The sequence below is a fragment of the Bactrocera latifrons genome, unplaced genomic scaffold (assembly GCF_001853355.1).
Source record: "Bactrocera latifrons isolate USDA-ARS-PBARC rearing strain unplaced genomic scaffold, ASM185335v1 scaffold_183, whole genome shotgun sequence".
NCBI lineage: Eukaryota > Metazoa > Arthropoda > Insecta > Diptera > Tephritidae > Bactrocera > Bactrocera latifrons.
Genome location: NW_017535330.1, coordinates 223,345 through 243,030, shown reverse-complemented (window position 1 = coordinate 243,030; position 19,686 = coordinate 223,345). Strand labels below are relative to the sequence as shown.

General features: G+C 34.9%; 1 protein-coding gene across 6 annotated transcripts in view; it reads right to left on the bottom strand.

Annotated features, from left to right (window-relative positions):
• LOC108967332 (protein rolling stone) overlaps window positions 1–19,686 on the bottom strand; it is a 24,784-nt gene that overhangs the window by 1,883 nt on the left and 3,215 nt on the right. For 3 of the 6 annotated variants that reach the window (XM_018930659.1, XM_018930660.1, XM_018930664.1), the window contains 3 exons: window positions 3,914–4,168; window positions 2,117–2,345; window positions 1,652–1,771 (listed from right to left, as the gene is read on the bottom strand). In XM_018930659.1, the coding sequence (XP_018786204.1) occupies window positions 1,652–1,771; window positions 2,117–2,345; window positions 3,914–4,015 (451 nt within the window). In that variant the 5' untranslated portion in view covers window positions 4,016–4,168. Of the gene's footprint in view, window positions 1–1,651; window positions 1,772–2,116; window positions 2,346–3,913; window positions 4,169–5,175; window positions 5,335–10,471; window positions 10,688–10,744; window positions 10,912–19,686 lie in introns of those variants that run through there. The other 3 variants (XM_018930662.1, XM_018930661.1, XM_018930663.1) reach the window with 3 other exon arrangements.

The window sequence follows — 19,686 nt, the reverse complement described above, 5'->3', positions numbered from 1 at the left end:
AAGTGGGCGACGCCACGCAATTTTCAATTTAAAAAAAAGGATGGGTGCAGCTTCCTTCTGCCATTTCTTCCGTAAAATTTAGTGTTTCTGACGTTTTTTCTTAGTCGGTTAACGCGCTTTTAGTGATTTTCAACATAACCTTTGTATGGGAGGTTGGCGTGGTTATTATACGATTTCTTCCATTTGTGAACTGTATATGGAAATGCCTAAAAGAAACGACTCTATACAGTTTGGTTGGCATAGCTATAGTAGTTTCCGAGATATGTACAAAAAACTTAGTAGGGGGCGCGGCCACGCCTTCTTTTCCAAACAAATTACGTCCAAATATGCCGCTCCCTAATGCGATCTTTTGTGCAAAATTCCACTTTAGTATCTTTATTTATGGCTTAGTTATGACACTTTATAGGTTTTCGGTTTTCGCCATTTTGTGGGCGTGGCAGTGGGCCGATTTTTCCCGTCTTCGAATTTAACCTTCTTATGGAACCAAGAAATACGTGCACTAAGTTTCATCATGATATCTCAATTTTTGCTCAAGTAACAGCTTGCACGGACGGACGGAAGGACAGACGGACAGACAGACATCCGGATATTAACTCAACTCGTCACCCTGATCACTTTGGTATATATAACCCTATATCTGACTCTTTTAGTTTTGGGGCTTACAAACAACCGTTATGTGAACAAAACTATAATACTCTCCTTAGCAACTTTGTTACGAGAATATAAAAATACGGAGGCTATCAGAAGGTTTCAAGACCGGAGCGTACTCTTGTAGAACCCTTAAAGGTGATCTAGTGACCGATGCCCAGAGCATACTAAAATTATGGAGGGAWCACTTCTCCAACCTGCTGAATGGCAGTGAAAGTACAACGGCAGGAGAAGGCGAACCCGAATCCCCAGTCGATAACGATGGAGCAGACGTTCCATTGCTCGAAGATGAAGAAATTCGATTAGCAATTACCCACCTGAAGAACAACAAAGCGGAGAGGGCCGATGGATTGATGGCGAAAAGGATCTGCCTCTATGCCGCACGGTCTGAATTTGGTATCCCCGCATAACTAATACGGCTGTGTAAACTGACGTTGAGACCACCAAAAGCTCCGTCAGGATCGGGAAGAGCGTCTCCGAGCCGTTCGATACCAAAGGAGATTTCAGACAAGGCGACTCCCTATCGTGCGACGTTTTCAACCTGCTGCTGAAAAAAATAATGCAAGCTGCAGAACTTAATCGCGAATGTACAATCCTTTATAACAGTGTACAAGTGCTGGCGTGTGCCGACGATATTGATATCATTGGCCTCAACACAGCGCCGTTAGTTCTGCRTGGACGATGRCAACATCTCATGAGTCGATGTTGCGAGTTTTCGGGAGAAAAGRTCTCCGAAAGAGAACGATAGCGCCTACGCTAAAACACTCCAGCTCTGAAAGTATTCGACGCAGTACTCGCCGGTGGAAGCAGAGGAAGAAGAAGATCTCCACTCCGTTGGAAGGACCAGGTGGAGAAGGACCTGGCTACGCTTGGAATATCTAATTGRCGTCAAATAGCGAAAAGAAGAAACGACTGGCGCACTGTGGTTAACTCTTCTTTAATCGCGTAAGCGGTGTCCACGCCAATAAAGAAGAAGAATGAAATAAAATATTTTATTATTTACCATCATAGAGCACACTCCAATAGATTATGGTTATCACTATTGAAAGGACTAAAGATATAATATGCATGCCCCAATAGATAACGAATGGACTAGTTAGCGACTCCATATTTAACAGGTTATCTGTAAGAAAGAAAATAAAAAGTTATTACATTCAAATTGAAATAGATATAAAATATTTSTATTTCGATTTTAATCGGTCTGAAGAAAATGTATAGAATAGAATAATCTGGGCCGATTTTCGTGAAGATATCTTGTCAACTCTGATAACTCAAAGATTTGCATTAAGGATATTCTGCTATATAGTAAAAATATCGGTTGCTGCTAACAGCGGCCGTCACTAAATTTCATTATTATAACACTTTTAAAATTGTTTGAAAGATGCTTAGCTAAAAAGTGGGTTGTTTTGACAGGATCACACTTTTTACATCGGATTTATTTAAATATGTAAGTATAGGTACCACTAACCCGCATACTCTGGATGAAAATGCCATGTGGTGACCAAAATGGCGCCCAATAGATTTGTAAACATACAAAGCATTACACCCCAGTTGGTCAGGTAAATAAAATACAGCCAAAAGTTTGTCGACGAACCCTCCTCCTTTTCGAGCATCGAATCTATGACGACGGCAGTGAAGAACAACGCAATAACCCAACGATAAATTAAATACACGACGCTTTTGGTGCGACTCTGCCACTGTAGGGAATAAATAAATAAGAAGCAAAYAAAAGAAAAAGTTAAAAATAATAAATTTAAATAAAATAAAAGGCATTGAACAGTTAGGGTGAATACTCCTACGGATAATCATAGTAAGTAAAGGAAGTATGTAGGTGGGTAATTTCTGCTACATTATTAATGACTATTTAATCAAGAATGCGGCCAAGCGACAAATGATGGCCGCTTCTAAGGTTGCTCTTTGTTTTTGTTTCTAAGTAGTAGCGGAAATGTAAGGTGTTGATACTATACGAAATCGAAATGWACATGATCCGACCATTCTCAAGGTGAGCCAGTTGCTCAGTAGCCACCATAAAAAAATCGAACCCGCTGAAACTGAGATCTCCACTGCCAGTTTTGAACAATCCATCGTCCTTTCAATACTTTCAACTAACACATGCATACATACACCGTAAGACTTCCGTGCCAATGCCAGCCATTTAGTTTTTTGTGTTGTACAATGACCCTAATTGAAGTAAACACAGGAGATAGGCAAGTAGCCCATGGCCTTTCTCGATTTCAACACCTCTTTGGAAGAACATTGTGTCGCCTCACGTTGAATGCATTGCATTTTTCGTTTAAATAAAATATGACATCACAAGGCAATATTGACCAGCTGCGAAATGGCGTGGTTTTGTTGTTCTTTTTCGTAGTTCTTACGCCCTCCTCCTGCGCTATCCTGCTCTTCATAGCTTGAGACTTTTAACATATGTGTTGACATTGAAATTTTTAACTAAAATGTGGTAATAACCTTGAAAATACTTGTACGAGTACACATTGAAGAAAAAATATTGGAAACATTTTCCCAACATTTGTGAAACTTAGACTAAGTGGGTTTTTTGAATAACAGAAGCATATGATAATTTATTCGTCATTGAAAGAAAKTCTTCTTTTTAATTTCCCACAAAATAAACCAAACGAAAATTGCAGTTCCCTAGAAAACCAATCCAATGACGTGGTGGACATTGGAGGGCTTAAAGGCAGCAGTACAGCCTTCACAGACATTCTTGACGAACGTCACCTCAGATTAGTGTTAAATTTGTTGCACCAATTCCCCAGAAACTGATGGGTTCTGTCCAATTCAGCTGAAGGAGTCAGTGCGGAGACCCTCTTCTATGCGATCTGTTTGAGATCAGGCCACTGGCATAATAATCTGATGACTAAAGTCCCGGATGTAACCTACATCTCCCAAGGGGYTCTCGACTTCACCCTACTGACAATRTGMAGTACTCGAACCTTRGAAGTCGCCTGTCGTGTATATCAACTCTCGCTTCAAACTTCCAAACAGGTATGGTGTCTTTCAAGATTAAGAGGCAGCTATCAAAGTAACATGAGTGAGGTGGATATAAGTATCTAGACACTTTACCCTCSACTGTTGAGCTTTCGCTGGATTGGCTTTTATTTGTGTTACGTTTTATCCCTACAATTAGCTAATATTTTTTCTTAAAAGAGATTTTCTGCCTAAACCAACTCTCACTTGGAATTTAACAAATTAAATTAGGACACCTCAAATTGTTCATTTATACATTAAAATATTTTATTTTACTCACTTGTGATTTAACGAAGTCATCTGCTGGTGAGTGGTCAAAACCGCATTTATCCCGACGTAGCTCCTTTTTCACAGGATGAACAATTATATGTAGGCGATTCATATTCCCAGCAAACTATGATTTCTTTCATACAAGTAGTATATTGTTTTGAGATTCTTGCATTAAAAGCCCTCACGAATGAATCATTTCATTTCGAAAACAAGTCGTGCAAGTGAAATATTTCAGGAAATACCCCGGCAGCGTTGTGTTTTCTTACTGTAAATTAGAAAAATAAGTTGAAAGATACTAATATTTATTATCATTTTAAAATAAAAATAAAATGTATTTAAAACGAAACCATAAACTTCGATTTAATATGATACTATGTGGATATGCAACATCGGGAGTATCGATATATACCTTCGCAAACCCTCTATATAACCATTGGGAAATGTGGAATGTCAGAGCCTTGGGACATGAAGTCATCTTTGATAATATACTCCTTATAGGTATAATTAAAGAATTTATAATCTCCTCCCTAAACTTGGATACGAATTTTCAATTTGAATTCCCCACTAGAGAAGAATGGAGAGAATCTGTGGGAAATAGCGATAGCTTCACTATTTATCCAGACGAGTTAAAGATGGAAGCGGGTGAGAAGGGATACTCAGAGGTGTTCAATATATCTCAATCCGTCTCACGCGGAAATAAAGCGAATATCTTCCAGACCGAGGAGGCGCCAAAGTGTTTACTGGGTCATTAGCGATAAAATCAAGTATATAAAGAAATTATGTTTTCCATCTACTATGCTAAGAGTTCGACCAGAGCAAATCTACTGGAATCATAACGCAGTGTAAGTAGTAGTGCTTACTATTTAAGTCTCATTTGGGTGCCTGAACTAAGAAACTTGGGACGTTATAACAGAGTGAACGATTAAAGGCGCATTTGTTGACAAATCAGAACCAAAGGTACTCGGATGTCTACTAGGAAAGGGATTCAAGAACAAATTCCGTAGTTAGCAAGGAGCATGCAGGCTACCAAAGAAATTTTGTCCAAATAGTAGCTTATCAACGGATTAAGATTAAGGTTTTCAAACAGGCTGCAGATATTACAGAATACTGTAGTTGGTCATCAGACAATTTGTGCGCAACAAACCGTGCGCACACCCTTCGTAAGCTCAAATGTTCGGTCAAAATGCGATAAATCGATGTTTTGGAGATGTTCAATTCCAATTCCATGAATTTCAATGATGATTTCGGCTGATTTTTTATGAATTCACTCACAGTTTCGATGGAATTTCCGGTGATCACAGATTTTGATTAGCCCACATGTTGATCGTCATTTATTTCCTCACGACCACTTTGAAAAGGTTGAAACCACCTGTGCACTTTGTTACGGGAAAGGCAGTCATCGCCATAAACTGGTTTCATCAATTGAAATGTTTCGGTAAAAGTTTTACCAGTTTAAAAAAAATTTAATGTTGGCTCTTTTTTCGAAGCTCATTTTCGCACCGAAAACACAACTATTTGACACTTAAAACACAATAACTTCACTTCCAATCAATGAAATGTTATGTCACTGGAGAATCGATAAATATAGCAGATTCTAACGCACCAGTCGACATATAGATGCCGCCACCAGGGGGCGCTAGATTAAAAAAGTCTTGTTTACTTTGGAACGCACATTGTATTAACATTAGCATTCGTGAACCACTATTACATTACCTACTCTCAGCACGTTTTTCATTTAATAAACGGCACAACCAAAAATTTTCAATTATTTTGCACCAAAAATATATATAGGTACTAATGAGCATATCCTCTTTGACATACAAATATGGGTCGTTATGAGCTTATTTTGTGTAAAAAATAATTCTAAAACGTCTAGTGCTTCAATATTTTGTGATGACCAAAACTGAATAAAGTTTTAAGTAGCAGTTTTTATATACATAGTATGTATAGTATATATTTATATACAAAATAGTATATGTATAAAAGTGTGTATATGTACTTGTAAGTTTTTTGAATGAGAATTCAGAAAATTTTAAGCTCAGCATAAGGCATGAATGTAGTTTATATTCACTTATACTGAACTTTATATATTTTTTTATGCTTTGCTCTGTTTTACCGTCTATTTATTGTATATGTATATRTCAGAATGATATCCGACAAGTAAAGGCTTCAATAAGTTTTAATCCGCCTTCAATCCACTGTCTAAAATGGAGATTTTAATTTAATTTTTTCTAATTTTAGCATAAAATGGGAGTGGCAGGTGAAATTCTCTCGGAGTGCTTTTCAATGCATGAAACATAATTCCCTCCAAGATTCAAATCTACACCATTTCAACAATTCGAATCTGTTTCAAAGATACTACACCTTCATTGAATGATATATTATATATTTTTCAAAGTGGATAAATTCAACGTACTGATTCAACAACTTACAAAACGCTGGAGCAAACAAAACGCCTGGCAACAAATGGCCAGGAATAACTAAGTTCCTAATCGGAATGCTAAAACCGTAGAGGACTTATTCATGAGCAAGTGGGTAACAAGATATTACATTCGCAGTCGGATGGCTCAACCAAATCCAAATAAACCAAAYTTCTAAATAAGATTTAATGAAAGTGGTAAACAAATGTCGAAAAAATGAGATATCCATATAACGTTGTTCTTGATGACTTATCAGTCTGATGTACGTGACACAATGGGACAGACTTCAGTTACCGACTGATTTGAAGCTTGAAAATAATGCCAAATTTATGTACAGGACAGTGTGACGAACACGAATACCAGAACAAAACGAAATAAATAATGATTTGCCAAAATGCGAAATTCGTAATTGCTAGAATATTCAAATCTTGATGTTTTGGGTGGCGATCTACTAAAAAAGCGCCGCCGGAGAGGCAGCAGACTTATTTCTTTATAATAACGAATAAACAAGTTATAAGTAAGAAGTTARAAACTCCGATAATGAGTAAAAAAGCATTAAGTTCTGTGATATAAAAAATAGAGGTAAATGTATAGCCGATTAATTGGGATTTTTAAATAACAATCTAGTTATCGAATTCAAGCCAGAGTTCTTTTCAATGTAGACGAGTTATGAAGCAAACCTATTACAATATTTCCATTATTACTTAGCTTATCGAAAATGCACCTGCTGTAACAGTTATATACATACATATTGCTGTAGACATGAGATATTCCAAATAAATGTTTTTCCTCTAGTTGTTACGCTAAAAATCCGTTTATTTGGTGTGAAATACCCACCCTAATAAATACTTGTCCATACACATTTATATATTTAAATTTCATACACCTGTCTATAATTATTAACATKATAAAATACGCTCAATAAAGTAATTATAATCGTTAAAGTGCAAATAGTACACGGCATTGACTTCGTACTTTGAACCAACACAAAACTTTAATGGCAAAATCTGTTTCGGAAAACGTTATGCGAGTGTATACATCGCAATGTTTATATTAAAATTAATACGTACATATGTATGAATTATTATACCCTAAACAGGGTATATTAAGTTTGTCACGAAGTATGTAACATCCAGAAGGAAGAGTCGGCGACCCTATAAAGTACATATATAAATGATCAGTATGTCGAGCAGAGTCGAACAAGGAACAAGGTCCTGTATGGAAAACTTTGGCATTTGACGTGGTATCTTCGCGAAATTTGGCATGGATTACTGCTTAAGGTAACTATATAATCTCCATAAAATTGTTCAGAAAGGATTACTATAGCATATAGCTTCCATACAAACTGAACACATAGTTATTAACAGAAATGCACCTGTGAAGCAAAATGCTTAAGTGCAACCGAAGTTAACGTTTTTTCTGGTTTTTTATTTAAAGTGTTTTACAGTATTATCTGCATTATTAATCAAAAATATTTAGAATTTACGAAAATATAATTTTGTGCGTTAATTGACTTTTTTCAGTTCAATAAATAGGTAGTTTTGTTTAAGAGAGAGGTTAAATATTCAGAGGGCTTTAAAAGCATTTTTCACAAATGGTGTTTTCAAAGTCGGCAACCAACTTTACTCGAAAATAGCTAAACCGATTAGTCTCGAATTTTAATACCTGCTTCTTAAATATATTTTTTAGTATTTAATCGATAATTATTATTTATAAAAAATTTCGACCGTAATTTTGGTCAAAAATCGGTTTTTTTTAAACCGCCAAAAAATTTATTTAGCTTACCCTTTCCATCAATTCCTAGATGTAACATTACTTTAACGAAATCTGTTTGTTTTTTCTGAAAAATTCGCTTCTCGTCCTTCTAACCCCTTAAACAACAAAGAATCTCGAATTCTGTGGAAAAAACTAACATCTTTACCATCCAACCCTTGACAGTTCTCATTGAACCGTTTTATCGTGTATTTGAAATTCAAACTTTCTAAAAAACACACCCATTACATAATACCTAACACTATAGGAAAACGTGAGTGCGAAAATTTCTGTGGTTTAGTAAAAAAATATTCTAAGTTTCTAAATTATACTTAATTTTTTATAAAAAAAATGATATTAAAAAAAATACATGAAGTGCAGAGAGCATCACTGCACGCGATACCTTGTATACTAAAGCACCGTGTGAAACTTTTAATGACTAACTTCTCTTATGTTTGAATAAAATCCTATCAAATTTAAGCTTTCGATGGCAATAACGAAAGTAAATGATTGATTTTTAGACTGAATTTCGATTTCTTTATTCATCTAAAAGTCGAGTCAAGTCTATTATAACAGAGAAATAGTAAGACATTTATCATAATTTTAAATTTCTTAATTTATTCTTCAAATCTATTTTGTTCCCCTCAAAGTAATCCCAACACACTTGTGCCAACGTTTTTTCCAATTCTCGAAAGAGTTATTAATGTCAATTTCTGGAATAGCCTTCAGTGTGTGTAGCGATTCATGTTTAATGTCTTCAATTGACTTAATACGAATTCATTGGAATGCTCGTTTAAGTTTCCTGAATAGCCAAAGACATTAAATTTATCTCCAAGATGGATTGAAAGGGCTTTATGGGAGCCGATGTGAAAAACGGACGATGGACGAGGCACCTCCCACTTTTTGGTGAAATCACATATCTGAGAACCCGAGCGTAGATACCGCTTACGCGATTATAGCCGAGTTAACAACAGCGCGCCAGTTAGTTCTGCTTTCTCCAGACTGGATGATTTATGGTCATTGCGGTGAATATCGCATTCGATTGAACGATGAACAGTACGAGTTATACGACGTCATTGACATAGTTCAGAGAATTAAGAGACTGTGGATATGCTGGTTAGGTCATGTCGTCCGTATGGATAAAAACATTGCAGGACCCGCCGGGTTTAGCAGAGGAAGAGGAAGACCTTCACTCTGTTGGAAAGATCAGGTGGAGAATGGCCTGGCTATACTTTAAATTTCCAATTGATGGCGAACAGTGAAAAGGAAGAACGACTGGCGGCTGTTGGGAACTCGGCTATAACCACATAAGCGGTGGCTACACCAGTAAAGAAAGTAAAGCGTTTTTCGAAGATTAAAATTTCTTTTGTTTCTAATCCAGAAATAAAAGGCAACCTATGTATCGCATCTTGGGTCAATGTGCAAGAAATCTTAATTAAATACAGAAAGTATGGACGGTGGTACATTCAAGTTCAATTTCAAGTTTTGCCAGCAATATGAAGGTATTTTCCACAGTTTGCCCAGGAACTTAGCCCAGCCTTACTTATTAGTATCAAGTTTTTTTTTACATTGTGGAAAATTATTAAAATAAATAAAAAATGTCTTATGAATAATTTAAAAATCGAATACATAACGAAAGAAAAAGAAAAATACCTTCATGTATATGACTTGTCAACAAAAAAAGCTGCCTACAAAAACCACTACATGTGGGTACATATGGCATTCACTTTAAAAACTTTAGACCAGTTATTGACAGCTCCAAGAGTCAAAAAAGCATACACTCCAAACCACACTAAATACATACATATATGTACATTTATATATGGTATATGTGTATATATACATAAGTGGTTAACATGTTTTATGTGGAACTGACCTTGAACTTGGAAGCACGCAGTACTTAAATCAAGTGAATCAAACAAAAGCAGTACTTAACAGAGTAAAGGAAAATACCAGACACAACAAAGAAAACAAGTAACATGCAGAGGTATTTAACCTACTTGGAGGAGCAACTTAGCATACAGAATAGCGATGCGTGCGCAGACTCTAAATATGAGCGCATTTATGGAACTAAACATGAAAATTTTGGAACGAATATTGATATATATGTTATATTATATGTGTATAATTTATAAGAAATCTTCTGAATGTTTTTCCATATAATCATAAGTAATTTTAGGAGTTTCAATTTTTACTTATGTAAAACATTTCTTTTATCTCTCCGAAAAGCCATCGGACTTAGTGCCACTGACGCATGGCATATGATAATTGCTATGACGACGACAATGATACGCGAAATCAATTTAAATGCACGACAGCAAGTTATTTGATAGACAGTTATTGGAAGTAGTAATTTTCAATTCTATGATACCAATTGAACCTTTGTATGTACTTACTTACATATATCTTATTGATCTAAGCACTCGGTCAGATGTACTTAAATGTATAAGTAGGCTGTTCACTCGTAAGGTATATTCTGATCACTGAACAGATGAATATGAAAATAATTTGTATTGGCTTCTTGTTTAATTAACACTCTGTCAAAAGGGCAATTATCGTCAGGTAGAAAGCATTTCTTTTTCCCCAAATATCCGAGTGCGATTGGAAGAAACCTATAGAATAATTTCTTTTAAGATAACAAACTTGCTGTCATGAACAAAAATTGATACCGTTTTGGTCTTCGACGCACCCTCCTCAGGAGCTCAAAGATTTACATCGAATAGATGAAAGAGTATTTGCGAAGAAATCAATGTAAGCTTCGTGCAACTCAAATCTACCCCAAGTTGGTGAGAACATAACACATGACATTTGATGGTGCTTGTCAAAGAAATACTATCTGAAAATAAATAAATCGTAAGCACAGAAAATTGTGTTAAAATTTATAGCGGTCTGAATCAGAATTTTTAACGCTCCCATGCTTTCTAAAACTTGTTTGGTCTTTATAACTTTACAAATTGTTCCATAACAAAATGCATGAAAATTTTGAAATTCGTAAATTCTTACTTTTTAGTTGTATTTACATTATATATAAACTATACTTAATGGGTTAATTATTATTGTGTGAACGTATATACATATTTATGTATAGATGCACAAAGAACAAGCGAAACCTTTGCATGCGTCATATAATAGCAACACATCTGCTTAATAACTAATTTTATCCAATTCGTCATAATTTTTGTCTGTGTGAGTAATTACCAACTGATTCTTTTACTACCTCCCCAATACGTAGTCACAATCCAATTAGATTTCGAATATTTCACTAAAACTGAATGCAGGAATGGTGTGTGAGAACAAGTATACAAATAAAAGAAACAAATACCTTTCAAACCTTTAGTAATATTTTTGAATTCGCTCGACAGTTTTTCACTTTAATCAATCAATTTCAGATTTTTATTCGGACACACCTTCCCAGCTTGGAAGCCCCTAAAATTATCATAGCATATTTCACTGTAATGTCAGTATCAACACATCTTCTAGATTATAATAATAGTTCCTCAACTGTTTCACCAAACTAGTTGTTCGTATTTTAAAATCTACAAAGTCATTTGTATTCTTGTCGACCTTTTTGAAAGTGTTTTTGACCTCAGAAACACCGTATGCCAACATTTGGAGGGTTTTGGAACAATTTATTATATTTTTCACAGTATTGTATACGATTTCCTTGAAACACTTCATACTTGTAGTTACGTAAGTAAAACTGTAATTTTATGAAATTTGCAATTCTAAGCTTTTCTTACACATTATATTAACAAACTTAAAATTAATTAAGCAGATTTTAAACAACATTAATTGACAAATTATATATGTGAACTTTTTTGAGGAAATGTATAAATCTCTGACACTGACAAATACATATGTACGTAAACTAATCTAAAACTATTACAATCAAAGTGGAAAATTTATTAAATATCATATTCATAAGCTGAATATCAGCTAACAACGTATAAGTATTTGAATAAGAATATCATTGTAGGATAATGCGAAAAAGAGGAGTGCATATAACAAAAACCACATGCATGGAAGTGCGTACAACAATGGAGTAATTCGGGAAAAGACAGAGGAATTAGAGGAATCGGAATTATTTACTTATATTATATAATCCCAAATCAATAAATAAACGTTCTTAGTGAGAACTTATAAATGCAGTAATGATTGCACGTTGTCAGTAAGGCAATTTTCTTAAATAAATGGGAAAGAATCTCACAAATGATATCCATATTTTCGACTTCACAAAAGATTTTTTGGACAATGACCGAAATATTGGATATTTGTAACCCACAAAATAAATAGAAATATATGTATGTACATATGTATGATTATCTTCATATATAAAAATGAATCTCAAAATGTGTTGGTAAGCGCATCACTCGACAACGCCTGGGCCAATTTGGCCAATTCTTTTTTCTAAATGTTCGTTGAAGTGCAAAGATGGTTTTTACGGCGAGAAAAATTCGAATAATTGCCGGAAATTCTCTAAAAACATCCATTTTCTTTTGCCCATACAAACGAATGTATATTTGTTTGTTAATATCGTTAAGAGAACGGCTGCACCAATCTTGATGAAATTTGCAGAGGTTGTTCGTTGTGAATCGGGGAAGGTTTGGAAATAATAATACCTTATGCTTTTCATGAGGAAAAGTCGGAAAAATCTTTTGTTTTTCAATGGTTTTGATTTGTAAATTATTTGAATCGTTCAATTTCGGTCGCCTGCTTTTTTATTCCGGCTATTAGAAAGGTAAATTATTGAAAATTATTCAGAGAAAACTTTATGTGCGATTCACATAAAGTGATCAATTGCAGATTGAAATTTATTACGAAGAGGTCATTTATTATTACGGTCGGTGGGCGTTATTTTTGCCATCAACGTATTGCAGCCCAAGGCAAGGCAAGATGCTCGATGTACTCTCTTGAGGGGCAAAGGAGACCAAATTGATGAAATCATTTCTGCGGAAATTCTTGATGCAGAGAGGGATCCAGTATTATAGGAAGTGATAAAAACCAATATGGTTCATAGACCTTGCGGACACCACAATCCCACTTCTGGATGTACATATGTCTAACAATAAATGCACGAAACACTATTCAAGTATTTTTCTTTCGGAAACGCAAACTGGAAATGATGGATATAGTGGTTCACCAGACGACAATGGCAGAACATTTAGCATTCAAGGCGTGAATATCGAAATTGTCAACGTATCGACTGTTGTCTAATTCACATTCAAAACTCATGTCATTGTTGAGTATTGCAGTTTGGTGAAATCGATCAAATTTGCAAATACGTCACCAAAGAAAACAACATGGCGATTATTGGCCTTGAACGAGATGAGATCAGCAAGTACCAAATGGGTCGATACGTGAACTGCAATAAAGCGCTTTCTAGGATATTTAATTTTACAATTCATGAAGGTTTTACGACTGTTGTGCGTCTCGCGGTTCAACTTCTTTTAAGTCATTGCATATTGTGAATAGTACGGTGTGTGCAAATTGTTGAGAAGCATGCCAGCTAATAATCACTGGAAACAAACGACGGACAATGCGATAGTTACTTCACACACATATCAGCCTTCGAATCGCGGCAGTTATGGGATATGAAAAAAATTACATTGCCGATTGCATTTTACATTGTATTCGATAATTGGAAATAGGCAAATTTTGGTTGATACTCCCAGTGGTTTGATATCAATTCCATCCGCCGTTTATCAATTCACGAAATATAAACTCATCACGAATGTTCGGACATTGGCCAAATTACGTAACTACTATTCCTTAAATGCAAGCGCAATGTTAGCTGCTAAAAATACCGATGTTTTTGACTTAAACTGGAAGATTCGAAGACAAATTCCGGGAGATTTAAACTCAGACAAATCGATCGATCGTCTTGACATTGAAAATGAACCCGTGAATTATCGAGTGGAATTTCTAAATTCTTCGTAGAGGCTTGGTATGCCGCAGCATCATTTGCATTTCAAAGTTGGATCTGTCATTATTATGTTTTACAATGTTCATGTGAGGAAACTGTGTAATGGAACAAGACTGATTGTAACGCAGTTATCGAATACAAGGGGACAGCCATTTCAGTTCAAACGTATTCAGTTTCCAGGGAAAATTGCATTTGCGATGACAATCAACAGAATACAAGAATAGTCGCTAGAAGAGTGTGGCATAAATCTGGGAATGCTACGTTTTTACCACGATCGGATATGCGTGGCCTGTTTACGAGTTGGAAACCCATCTTCTCTGTACATTTACGCACCAGAACAGAAACCAACAAATTTTTTTATGAAGCTGCGCTACATTAATAAAAAATGTAGAAAAATCGCAAATAAATGATTTTCAAAACATTAAAACTTCAACTTTCTTTTCATTTCAAAACACATAATTTCACGCAGGCACGGCTGCGGGGTCAGCTAGTACATAAATAAAAATCTGGGGATAATAAGACGAATTAATTTCATTCAAGATGTAAGAGAGTAAGAAGCAACCTCTAACTAAGTTCGAGTAATACCGAACATTTCATACTCTTGCAACTTGCTAGGTAAGTATTTTTATACTCTCGCAACAAAGTTGCTAMRGAGAGTATTATAGTTTTGTTCACATAACGGTTGTTTGTAAGTCATAAAACTAAAAGAGTTAGATATGGGGTTATATATACCAAAGTGATCAGGGTGACGAGTAGAGTTGAAATCCGGATGTCTGTCTGTCCGTGCAAGCTGTAACTTGAGTGAAAATTGAGATATCATGATGAAACTTGCTACACGTATTTCTTGGCTTCATAGGAAGGAAAACTTATAAAGTGTCATAACTAAGTCATAAATAAAGGTATTAAAGTGAATTTTGGCACAAAGGATCACATTAAGGAGTGGCATATTTGGACGTAATTTTTTTGGAAAAGTGGGCGTGRCCCCGCCCCCTACTAAGTTTTTTGTACATATCTCGGAAACTACTATAGCTATGCCAACCAAACTCTTTAGCGTCGTTTCCTTCAGGCATTTCCATATACAGTTCAAAAACGGAAGAAAGCGGATAATAACCGCGCCCACCTCCCATACAAAGGTTATGTTGAAAATCACTAAAAGTGCGCTAACCGACTAACAAAAAACGTCAAAAACACTAAATTTTTCGGAAGAAATGGCAGAAGGAAGCTGCACCCAGGCTATTTTTAAAAATTTAAAAAGGGACRTGGCGTCGCCTACTTATGGACCAAAAGCCATATCTCAGGAACTACTCTACCGATTTCAATCAAATTCGGTATATAATATTTTCTTAACACCCTGATGACATGTACGAAATATGGGTGAAGTCGGTTCACAACCACGCCTTCTTCAAATATAACGCTATTTTGAATTCCATCTGATGCCTTCTCTGTATAATATAAATCTACATTAGGAACCATTGATGATAGCGGAATAAAACTTTACACAAATACGGTATTTGAGCTGAGGTATCCCTAGTGGAGACTTTTCAATACAATTAAAATAAATGAAAATACAATTCAATAATAAAAAATTCAAATATAAAATGTTAGGTGATACCCGAACTTAGCCCTTCTTTACTTGTTAAATATATGGCCCATTAGTTATATGGGGTTTMGGAGGAGTTTTCAACCGAGTTTATTCATTCTAAGCACAAAAATAAGAAACACACGCTCTCTCAATTTTATTAAGATAACTCACCGGAAGTTCGAAAATCCTAGTATAAAGACTTATATTAATCGGTCGTGGTCGAAGGCCGSTGAATCGTCCCAAACAGTGGTCAAGCCGGGATTGACGGCCAAGAAGGTTTTACTGTGTGTTTGATGGGATTGGAAGGGAATCATCCACTATGAGCTACTCCCATATGGCCAGACGCTTAATTCTACCATCTACTACGAATAACTCGACCGCTTGAAGCAGGGGAGCGACCAGAAGCGTCCAGCATTGACCAACAAGAAGGATGTAGTGGTTAAATAAAAAGTGAATTTTTTTAACTGTCCAAATTTCTTTGTCCGTTACTGTGTGTCTGTTTCAAAAATCCGAAAACAGTTTAGTTTTGATTTGAATTGCATTTATTTATGAAAGCCATATAATTTCCCCATTCTTAAATGTGCATTGCTTTATTGTGAACATGATAAGTAAATACAACGGACGTGTTTTTTGCAGACTTTGGCTATTWAGCTGTGCACTTTTACATATTTGTTTACATGCTTGTCATAGTCACTTTTTTAGCACATTTTCTGGATGTTTCCATGCACATACAAAACTCGCAATCTAACAGAAAAATCGGATTTTGGCCCTTAGCAGTGATTAGCTTGCTTTTAAACGGCCAAAGTACGACAAAACAACTACGAAAAAACTTTTAATTTACTTTATCTTGTTTTTACTATTATTTGTATGGTATGTTAACCGCTTGAAGCGGTGACTTTTTATAACTAAAACTTGTATAGCACATACAAACATATTTGTACAAATGAAAGATCTAAAAAGTGCTGAGGTGTAAAGGTTACGTTAAAGAGTAAAGTACAGTAATAACCAAGCATATAGACATATAAAGGCATACATATGAACATATATGTACATATAAAGCATACAATGGTTAGTGTCCCGTTTAACTCAGTATTATTTTTATCAAAAATTAGCACAATAAACGGTTTTAAGTAGATATCGTAAATATAGTTTCAATAACTGAACTTTTGTWTTTTGCGATTCATCGCYATAACTAAATAAAACAAGTAAGGAAGGGCTAAGTTCGGGTGTCACYGAACATTTTATACTCTCGCATCAAATACCGTATTTGTGTAAAGTTTTATTCCGCTATCATCATTGGTTCCTAATGTAGATATTTATTATACAGAGAAGGCATCAGATGGAATTCAAAATAGCGTTATATTGGAAGAAGGCGTGGTTGTGAACCGATTTCACCCACATATACCGATTTCGTACATGTCATCAGGCTGTTAACAAAATATTATGTACCTGTCTCTTATACACATCTAGATGTGTATAAGAGACAGGTATAATTAATTATTTTGTAATGCATTAAAATCGTGTGTTCGTGTAAAATGTAAAGTAATGAGTGATATTGAACCGAACTTTTTTTAATTACTAATTGAAAATTTACTCGATTTTCATTATTATAAAAAACTAGCGTACCCAGCCCGCTTCGCCGGTATAGATTTTGTTTTTTTGCAATAAAATTACCACATTAAATATTTAATTTGTCTCTTAATTATATTAAATTATTCAATTATCTACATATTCATTTTCTTCTATTCTCTTTTCGAGCGGGTGAAGATTATATGGGTGTAGGTAACCCATATACATGTTAGTAAATATAATGTCGTTCTTATCATTGATACAAAAGCATAACGGGCTCAAGTTRATGCCAGAATTGAAAGTACGACGCATGGCTTGGGCATGCTAAATCTGTGAATTAAGGACATTATTAAATACTTATGAAACAATAGGTATTTTTAAACTATCAATGATGATTATAAATTAGGAATAATTATAATGACGATGATGTTCATGCAATTTAAAAATGAAGAATTGAGAGTATTGTCTCAACATCATCAAGTAGTCTACATGATCTCCTTCGACAGTAAACATAAAATATTTGGTATTTCCAGATGCTCTCAAGCCAATGATGTTTGAAATGAARCCAGCAACTCTTTTTTAAATACTAGAAAAAATTAACATCGATTTATGATTTAAAATTAATGATATGATGTACAAATTTTGTTCATTGCACCGACCACTACGTCCTTGTGATTTCTGTAATCATCATCCTTATTGTAGTTGAACGCCGCAAGATTCAAATCTATTTATTTTCGTAATTGAGCTATTCGGTTGGCATCAAGTCTTTGCGTACGTTTTTGGATTGTCTCGGTAGCTCCTTGACATTCTTTGATTTGAAGGATTTTTTTTACCAATACTGGCCTTTCTGGATGCCATTTTTTATTTATTACAATAATTCTGTGAAGAAACATGATTGGTGAAGAAAAGTACAATTTTCCGGTCTAACGATCAATTGAAAATGCATCAGTAAATGGATAAATTCACGGCGCTACAACTTACCTGGAATTTCTAAAAATCCTTAATTATTTACTTTAATATACTTCAGTATACTTCAATACACTCCTTTGTACTCAGATATGTTTCATATTGACATACATATCCACAACGCATGTGTCAACACAAATTTGGGTTATAAAACAAAAGAATATCATCATAGTAAATATAAACTGTATTTGACAATTCAGAAAAAGTTCTCCGATCGTCACCGAACTTTACAGGATTACTCGTCAGGTCAATCTACAGATTTCCTGAAAGTTTCATTGAAATTTTTCTAGCCGTTTTGGAGTCTACCCGGAACATACAGACATAGTTTCTTTTATATATATATAGATATAGATAATAACCCCAATAATTATAATAATCAAGTATGAGAGAGCTCTTCTTCCTTTTTATTAGCGTAGACACCGCTTACGATGTTATAACCAAGTTTGGAACAGCGYGCCATTCGTTAATTCTTTTCGTTGCTTGGCGGCAATATAAAAGAGCTAGATAATGATAATTTCATCACTAGTCATTGACGGATATAAGAAAGTTTTTGCGTATTACAGCCAGATATATATTYTACATAGCTCGGAGCGAATTACTGGTGTTGCTGAAGCACAAGCAAAGTACAGTTAAGATCAACGATTTCAAGTAAGGCTTGTTCATGGAACATTAAAATGGCCTCCACCCACAGAGGTAAAGTTGGCACTGTGAAGTGGTAGTCTACAAAGTTACTACTTCGCTATAGAGCATCGCAAAGGTAGTGGTTATAGAATGCGGATGCAATGTCCACAAGAATATTTTAATTGAAACGTATAATGCACGGAGTCGAGATGAAGGAATAGCTGCAGGAAGCCTAGTCACAAAGATATATTAAGCATAGGAGAACAGTTTAAAGTTGGTGTAACGAATATTGGTTAGCGAAGATGGGCAAAGTTTTTTGATTGTTACGTAGGTAAGAATTCCTGAAGTTCAGTTCAAGTGGAGGACACATGAGAATCATGAAAATCTTAGAAATATTAGGAGAGCAATATATTTTGGCAGTCGAAGGCTTCTACCACACTTGGCCAAGGTATACCCAATTCCTAATAAAARGGCTGAAACAATAATGGACGTATTGACGAACACTTACGTAATGAGATACGATGTTCTAATAGATAATATTGATAACGATCTATTATGTAAAGGCTGCTGAATTAACATCAGACATATGTAGTTGTGGTTATAGTTAGAGGGCTGTCTAGTAAATAGTAAATTACTTTTGTCTACAATCAATATGCAACTGATTGGCTATTGGTGTTTTTATATTAAATTAGGTGTACTAATAATCAATTCATAAGACGTAACATTTTTAAGAATTTCAAAATTTCGAGAATATTTATGACATTTCTSGTATGTCTTATCTGTATTCTTTCTTGTTTATCAATTTAAAACTTGAAAGTAGTTGTATATTTATTGCGATAGCCGTGGAAAGTGAGATTTTTTGATTAAAATGTCTAAAGTACGAAAACGTGGTTGTAATACATCGACTGATTCATTTTGTTATGTTTGTGGCTTGTATACACCTAAATCTC